Source organism: Podarcis erhardii, assembly GCF_964252035.2.
Source record: "Podarcis erhardii genome assembly, chromosome: 15".
NCBI lineage: Eukaryota > Metazoa > Chordata > Lepidosauria > Squamata > Lacertidae > Podarcis > Podarcis erhardii.
In genome coordinates, this window is record NC_138505.1 from 38,972,551 (window position 1) to 38,981,168 (window position 8,618).

The 8,618-nt window shown below is 49.0% G+C and overlaps 1 protein-coding gene across 2 annotated transcripts in view; it reads right to left on the reverse strand.

Annotated features, from left to right (window-relative positions):
• The window catches only part of TMEM132B (transmembrane protein 132B), a 404,412-nt gene extending 401,508 nt beyond the window's left edge, over positions 1–2,904 (reverse strand). Inside the window, exon 1 of one of the 2 annotated variants that reach the window (XM_081842228.1) lies at positions 1,824–2,904. In XM_081842228.1, coding sequence (XP_081698354.1) covers positions 1,824–1,902 — 79 coding nt within the window. In that variant the 5' untranslated portion in view covers positions 1,903–2,904. The remainder of the gene's footprint in view (positions 1–1,823) is intronic. The other variant, XM_081842229.1, reaches the window with a different exon arrangement.
• Positions 2,905–8,618: the final 5,714 nt, after the last annotated feature.

Consider the following 8,618-nt stretch of genomic DNA (forward strand, 5'->3'; position numbering starts at 1 on the left):
TGTCAATCAGGCATGTAGACCCTTAAGGCCAGAGTCAACTTGCATAGTTCAGGATATTGTCTCCCAGGGTCAGCTGTCCCCAGCTACAAAATGGGAACAGGCATTGCAAATCAAGACTTGCAAGGGTTACTCCACTGAAACCAGGAGAGGTTTGCTTCTGAGCAAACAGGGTTACCAAGCGCCTTATAAAAAAATGTCACTGGAAAAGATGGCGAACATCAAAAGAGTCTGACTATTCCTTCCTTGCCCTCACTCTAGTCTCGGTGTGGTTTCTTCTTCTTCTTCTTCTTCTTCTTCTTCTTCTTCTTCTTCTTCTTCTTCTTCTTTTTTAATCAAATCAGTGTGATTTCAAGGGGGAAATTTATAACAAGGTTGCCACCTTACACAGGAAGTCACCTAATGCCAAGTCAGAATCCTGGTCCATCTAGTTTAGCCTCGTCTACACTGGCTGGCAGCAGCTCTCCCCGGGTTTTGGACAGGGTCTCTCACAGCCCTGTCTGGAGATTCCATTGACTGAACCTGGGACCTTCCATCATGCAAAGCCACAAGCCCTAGACCGGAGCATTTCTCGAAACCCAGGCTTGAACCAGGGACCTTTAGATCTTCAGTCTAACCGTCCCCCAGCTGAGCTATTTTGGCAGATGACACCTTATCCCCTGCACTTTTAAGAACAGCCTGTCAGGGAGGACAAAACTCTAGTCTGAAGCAGAAATCAGTGCACCTAGGCTAGCTTTATTTCCAAGAACAGTAGCCAGAGATGGGGAGAGCTTCACCTGTTGAATTTCGGCTTCGCCATGTACGGGGGAGGTGGGAGTGGCACCCTTAATTGCCGGAGATATGAGATGACGCTAAGGCAGCAATTTTCACACGTGTGGGTGGGAAGGAAGAGACAGACAGACATGACAACTGGAGAGCTAGCTGAGCATGGAAGTGATGGAGGTTCTGCATTCACCTTTCCGCTCTGCCCTTAGGCAAGAGAGCTTCTCATGGCCTCAGTCCACCATGTGTGATAGGGGGATAATAAAATTGACCCAACTTACAGGGGTTGTAAGCAAGATAAGCATCAACAACTAAGGCTCTTGGGACCTAGCTGAGATTCCTGTATTGCTGGGGGGATGGACTAGATGACCCCCAGGATCCCTTCCAACTCTACAATCCCAGCATTATAATATAGTTGCATCGTGGCTTCACTTTCTGCAGACAGCGGGATGTATCCAAGGCTACTCATACTAAATCATAGAAATTAATGGACACGACTAACTTGGGTCCATTCATTTCACTGGGTCTACTTTGAGCAGAACTTAATTGGCTGGGGCCCCACTGTCTATTTCTGTATCACAAGGCTCTGACCTACCTAGACGCGACTTTCAGACCTACATGAGAGAAAAAGAGCATCTTTAGCATGTGCAGAGTGCATGCCCCCCTCTCACCAAAGGCAGCCTATTATATACCCAAGGACTTAGTTTGCTGGTTTGTGGGGAGTTTGGGGCACGCACCTCACCTTTAAAAAGAAAAACACATAGTCCAGTTCACTCCAAGGCATCATAAAATAAAACTTTGAAAGCCACGCACAATTACTCTGGAAAGCAAAGGAAATACACTCCATATTTGCAAAGTGCATTTTGCAGGTGGGGAGAAGATGAGTAATGACTCCAAAAGGCAGGCAGGCACACAGGCACACACACACACACACACACACACGCCCACCAACACACCCCTTTCTCTTGCGTTCAGCTTTGCCTGCAAATGAAAAAAAGACTTCTGGGGGGGGGGGATTTTTAAAAAGAACTTTCAGGTTAAGAGTCAAACTTTTTGCGTCTTACCTGCGCAGAGAAGGGCCCCGAGCGCCAACAGCAGAAAAAGGCCTTTGGAAAGCGTCGCTCCATGCCCAGGAGAAGTCATGGTGAGGGCTTCGAAAAGGCAGGCAAGCAGTTGCGAGAAAAAGCTGCACGACGGCAAAACTCCTCCAAAAAAAAACACCCACCGCCACACCGGCAGGTCTTCCTGGTTGCGGGGCGGGGTGGGGACCAATAAATATTTTATTTTATTTAAACCGTATTTCAGATTTGGGCTCTTTTTCAACCGGCAGGCATTTCTGGAGTCCGCCTTCCAACCTGCTTGCAGTCCATATAATCCAAAAAAACTACCTGTGCTTTTTTTAAAAGAGGGGGGGGATGAGGGATTTGCTCAGCGGCTCCGAATCGAACCCAAGAAAGCGATTCGAGAGAGCGCTTTCCCCCCTTCACTCCTCGCTAGAAGAAGAAAAGTGGGGGGGCGGGGGAGGAGACGTGGAAGGTGAAATTAAATCCCAAATGAAGCTTTCCCTTTAAAGAAATAAATAAAACCGTGAAAGCAGCAGCAAAAAGAGAGAGATAAAAATAGACTTCGATCTTTTGCCTCGAAGAATCGGGGTCCCGGTCAGGTGCGCTCCTCCGCTTGCACCCCTAAAATTCAAGCTGTGCCCCCTCCAGATCGCCTCCAAACATTTGGGGTTTCTTCTGCCGCCGCCGCCGCCGCCGCCTCCTCTTCCTCCGCCCTCCCCACCCCCCAAAAAAAGGACAACACCACCCGGGCAGAGCTTCTCCTTCCGACTCCGGAGCAGCTCCTTCTTGACTGCAGCGGCGGCGGCGGCGATCCGGATTGCCAGGAGCGCCGGGTCTTTAGCGGAGCTCGGCGCCGGCTGCCTCGCGGGGACTTTGCCCGATGCAACTGGTCGGCTGGCTCCTCCATGCCTCTCCCATTTTCCACGCACAGGCGCCCCCACCCCACCCCCAATTCCGCGCCCCCTTTAAAAATGCAATTAAATTAGATTTAGGGGGGTGGGAATAAATGCTGGAGAAAGGCGCTCACAGCTTGGCTGCTGACTGATTCAAACTCCTCTCTCTCTCTCTCTTTTTCTCTCTCTCCTAAAAAGCCAGAGATGAGTGGGATGGCATGGAAAGCGGGGGGGGGGGGGGGGAGGGAGGGGAAAGAGCTGCGATTGACAAACTATCTTAGCCAATCTCCTTGCCTGGGGGAGGACAGCCTGGAGGGATGGGGGGGAGAGAGAGAGAGAGAGAGAGAGAGAGAGAGAGAGAGATGAAGGCTTGTCTAGGTTTCCCCTCCCCCCCCTTCCCTAAACCGGTCTCACATTTATTCTATTTTATTTTATTTCAAGGGGGGCGCCTTTCTGGATGACAGAGATGAAAACAAAACGGAGTCGGAGAGGAAATCTCAGGCAGAGAAGGGCTGCCGCTCCGGGTTTGCTCTGCGTCGTGTGAACGCGTGACACGGTTCGTTCGTTGGCAAATAGAGCGAGCGCCGGCTGCTTGACTTCCGAGAACGAAACAGGCGGCGGCGGCGGCTGATCGGCGCTGCAGGAGGAGGCAGGATCAGGCCTGCTCCTTTGGAATCAATAAGAGAAAGTCTGGCTGAGCTCTATTCGCTTCAGCGGGTTTACTCTGAGTAGAATTTGGTTGCAAACTTGAAAGAAAAGAGTGGGAGCTTTGCAAAGGACAGCTCTGAGCCCTTGCGCTGTTTTGCTCAGGAGTGAGCTTGCAGTGGACACAGTGGGACAAAGTAAAGCCTTCAGATGGGAGCAGCATGGGTGTGGGGCTTGTGTGTATGGGAAGCTGGAGAGCAGGCCATAAAGGAGGCAGGCTGGAGATGAAGGGAAAGCGCTGAGCCTGGCTATCAGAGTCTGCAAAAGCCTTCTGTTGGATATCCACCATCTCCCGTCTCCCGGTGGGGCTGGGAGTGCCTTGAGGCCAAGGACCCTGGCTCAGTCCCACTGTGTTGTAGGCTTATTTCCGGGGAAGGGTGCAGCCTCAGGTCAGAGTCAACGCTCCTTCTCTATGCACACGACACTTTGGGAATGTCAGTCTCATTGAACACAGTGGGGTTTACTCCTAAGTAAGCAGGCATGGAAGTGAAACAGCCATTCTGCATCTTTAGATCATCAAGCCCAAGCGGCTCTACCATTAGACAGAGTGAGGCAACTGCTTCAGGTAAAAGATGATCGGGAGCAGCCACCCCAGCTATTCTTTACTGGACAGCACAGCTGTGCGTCCCCCAGGAGGCCTCATTCCCATGAGAGTTCCCGTTCATTTCCTATTTATTTTGCATGCATTTTGTACACCTTATCCAGTTCTTTCCTTCTACACCACAGAGCTTAGGACTTGCTGATCAGAAGGTTGGCGGTTCAAATCCCTGCAACGGGGTGAGCTCCTGTTGCTCGGTCCCTGCTCCTGCCAACCTAGCAGTTCGAAAGCACATCAAAGTGCAAGTAGATAAATAGGTACCGCTCTGGCGGGAAGGTAAACGGCGTTTCCGTGCGCTGCTCTGGTTCGCCAGAAGCGGCTTAGTCATGCTGGCCACATGACCCGGAAGCTGTACGCTGGCTCCCTCGGCCAATAAAGCGAGATGAGCGCCGCAACCCCAGAGTCGTCCGCGACTGGACCTAACGGTCAGGGGTCCCTTTACCTTTACCTTTTTACTCACCGTGCAGTTGTTACAGTAAGTGCCACATTTTAAAGCAGTACTTTTCTTCTAGAAAAAAATGGTGCCGGTACTGCGTACCCATGTGTACCTCCAGGAAAAAAAGTACTGCTCTTAGCTAAGTGATTTGGACCACCTCAAGGACCACCTCTCCCCACAGGAACCTACCAAGACCCTGAAATCATCCTCTAAGGTCTTTCCTGCAGTGTCTCTCCATTGGTGGAATGTTCTCCCCAGGGAGGCTCGTTGGCATCAGGCAAAAACCTCCCTGTAGAACCAGGCCTTTGGCTATTAAAAAAAATCAATGGAAACCAGTTTGTAGGAGGGGGCTATTGCCTTTTTTTTGTTGGTTAGTTGGTGGTTGCTTTATTTCATTGTGTATTTTGTGTTTCCATTTTGTATTTCTATGCTGTAAATAGAGCGGTATATAAATTTAATAAATAAATAAATGTGTGTGTGTTACACTCCCAACTACGTGTGTATGAGATCACAGCCTTAGTCATGTTTTGGAGTGGTGGCGGTGAAATTTAGGGCGGGGGCTAGGGCATCTATCAGCAATGGGCCCTCCTATGTCCCTAGCAGCTGCCCTGGCCCTGAACAAAGGTCCCAGGCAGGGATGTTACCGTATATAGAGAGATGGGGTGCAAGGCCCCAACAGAGAGGCTTGAAAGTATGGCTTTTGTACAGGATCCAGGAGTCGACTGGAAGCCAAGGACCTGTCAAATCCTGAGTTGGGGCATTGCATGACTGGAATTGCGCGAGAGGTGAATGATTTTGGCTGCAGAATGCTGGAGAAAGGATAGGCAGGCAGGTGTAATTATTGCCTCCGCCGTGCTGCTTTTAAAGAGAGGTGGCCAAGCAACAGCCATGGTTTTCCTTTTCTTCTTTTTCTTGGTTTCCCTGATACTGCTATTCCCAGAAATGCACAAAGCGTCTTTGTGTACGAACCCTGTTAGGTAAAACCCATCTGTTTCAAAGCCTGTTTCTTGGGGCTACCTGAGTGAGAGCTCCATCCACCAGCCACTCTCCCCTTCATGTATCCTTAATATGATCAGCAGCCTGTCACTTTGCTGTGCCCCCCACCCACTCCACCCCCCAGATCTCAAAGGCCTGGGTAGCACACAGGACATTGGATGCAGTTCAGAACCCAGAGGGCCAAAATTGTTTGACACAGGATGCGCAGTGAAGTCGTATCCCATGGCAGATGGTTATCTCTACATTTTTAAATAAATAACATGTCTACTTCTCCTGTCATAATTACATTTCCAGACCACAAAAGACAATGCAATACAAAATGAAAATGTGCAGTAGCTGTTTTTGTTTTTTAATTTGCAAATATAACAAGAAAAAATGTTTTATAAAACATTTGCAGAGGACATTAATAAGAATACTGAATCAATCCCATTAATACAGGCACTCTGGTGGCCCAAACAGGTACCTAAACGAGATCAACAATTATAAGTCATTAGCGGCGAGTGCCCAGGAATTTGTGGAAACCAAATAATATTGTGAGTTTTAAGTGGATAACGTAATTCATGTTTTTGGGGCCTGTCAACGCCAAAAGTCGTGTGAAGTCGCAACAAAATCACACTTTGGTCCAACGAGTTGAGTTTATATAAACAGAAATACAGCTAAAAATCCAAACACACCCGAAGTAATGAGTAGTCAAAATAAACTTTCAGAAACCTTTAAAATGTGCATCACACCACGGCATATGCCAAGGTGAATGGAAAGATTTTTGAAAGGGTAATTTAGTGGCAAATTCAGAAGTGCTGGACCTCAGCGTGTCAGATTTCATCAATACAGGCAGGTATTATATACCCAGAAAAAGTAGCAGCCCCCACCACAATCCCAATTTATTAGGTTCAACGGTCAGTATGTAGAATACTGAGATGGCAAAGGGCTGTGTAGCAGTCGGCATGTTGGGATTTGGTTTCACATTCCTGATCATCCATGTGGCAGAACGACTGCTGCTGCTGCTGCTGCTGCTGCCGCCGCCGCCGCCGCCACTGGTGTAGAACATTTTTAGGTCCAACAGCCACATTTCCTTCGGGGGGGCACATGCCAATGTGGGGTGGGGGCCTGTGGCAAAAGCGGGTGGGTTAACAAACATAAATATTGCCTTTGCACACAGAGTCCCAAAGAAAGACATGCTCTCCCATGCTCTCCTTCCCAGCATGTTTGCACTCGTGTCTCAGTGACGTCGACTCTGGCTTGGTCATGTCCACAGAATCAAAGGCAGCAGGATCCCCAAGGACGTGGTCTATGGGGAGGTGGTTTCAGGCACCAACTTGTTGGTAGACCAACTCTGTGTTACAAAGATGACTGCAAATGTGCCTCGAAGGCTGACAGCATCAACGCTGCCGTGTGGGAATCCCTTGAAGACGACTGCAGTGCCTGGAGACAGGCATTCTGGTTGTGTATCCATAGCAGTGGCCAGAGGAGGCATGACCGCTGGGAGGAGCACAGAGAGAAGAAACACCATGTTACATCTGCAGCAACACAACCTTCATCTGCTCCAGTTCCAATGAAACATGTCTCTCCCATATTGGTCTCTACAGCCCAGTGGCGTAGCGTGGGTTGTCAGCACCCGGGGCAAGGCAAGTAATTTGCACCCCCTAACCTGTGGATTTGCGCCCCCTAACCCTAACCCCCAGATGTTGCGCCCGGTGCGCCCGGCCCCCCCTGCACCCCCCACGCTACGCCACTGCTACAGCCACAACAGGCTCTACAACCTTCTAACAGTTTGACTTCACCCGCAAAGGCGCACTCCTCCACTGTCTCTCAAGACAGAGGGATGCCAAGCAGACAAGGTGTGAACAGGGAACCAGGGAAGTATGGCTAGTATGGGAGGCAGGCAGTTCTTTGGCACTAGGATGAGATGCCCACAAGGGCCCTGGCTCAGGTTGCACCGGTCCTGGTGCTGTGGGATCTAACAGTGGTCCAGCATTGGGGTTGCTGATCCCCTAGTCACCAGCACCAGGCTCAGAACCGGGGAACTGGCTCTGCCTGTGACACTGTAGCCTCCAGCTTGGTGTGCTGCTGCTTGCTAGACTTCAGGCTCAGACCAGCTCTGTTGAACTCAGTGGGTTCAGCTTGGGAAACATACAGTGGTACCTCGGGTTACAGACGCTTCAGGTTACAGATGCTTCAGGTTACAAACTCCACTAAAGCAAAAATAGTACCTCGGGTTAAGAACTTTGCTTCAGGATGAGAACAGAAATCGTGCGGCGGCAGCAGGAGGCCCCATTAGCTAAAGCGGTGCTTCAGGTTAAGAACAGTTTCAGGTTAAGAACGGACCTCCAGAACAAATTAAATTCTTAATCCAAGGTACCACTGTACTGCACTTTAACGAAGCATTTTCAGCCCGCTGAAATGCCACGTCTCCTTACAAATTCAAATGACAGATAGGTAGCCGTGTTGGTCTGCCATAGTCAAAACAAAATAAAAAAAATCCTTCCAGTAGCACCTTAAAGACCAACTAAATTAGTTCTAGGTATGAGCTTTCGTGTGCATGCACACTTCTTCAGATACAAATTCAAATGAGTTTGCCAAAAAAAAAAAACCCCAACAACTTACTATTCAAAGTGCTGCATAGAAAGAGGTATCCAATCTCTCTGATTGTTTTCCTGATTCTCTGACTTCTTCTGTGCTAATCTGTCATAATCTGTGGTTAAATTTGAGAGCCTGGTTATCACCTCATACTATTGGTGGAGCAATGAGGGTGCCTCAGTTGCTCTGGTGCTCCCGCAGATGATGTCATTGTTCCTGCTAAAAAAAAACCTCCTCCTCCTCCACAATTGGTGGTAGCAGCCTATGAGATTGTGTCCCTTCAGTTTACAAAGGCTCATTGGAGGCTCATATTCTTTTGGTGCTCCTCCATGTTAAACATGGAACTAAACTAAGACAACAGGGAATGGGCTTTCTTCCTTTCTCCATTATGTGAGAGTTTTCTTTATGCAAGTGGCTTTTATTGTGGATTCAAAAACACAAAGGGTGGATATATATGGGCACGCAAGCACTCCTGCCTCCAAAGTAAAAACCATTTTGAAATCCCAGTTTCAGGAAAGCAAGAGGCAGCTTCAGCAAATATAAAATCAAAACAAATCACTTCAAAGCAGAGACCAATAGACTGAAACACC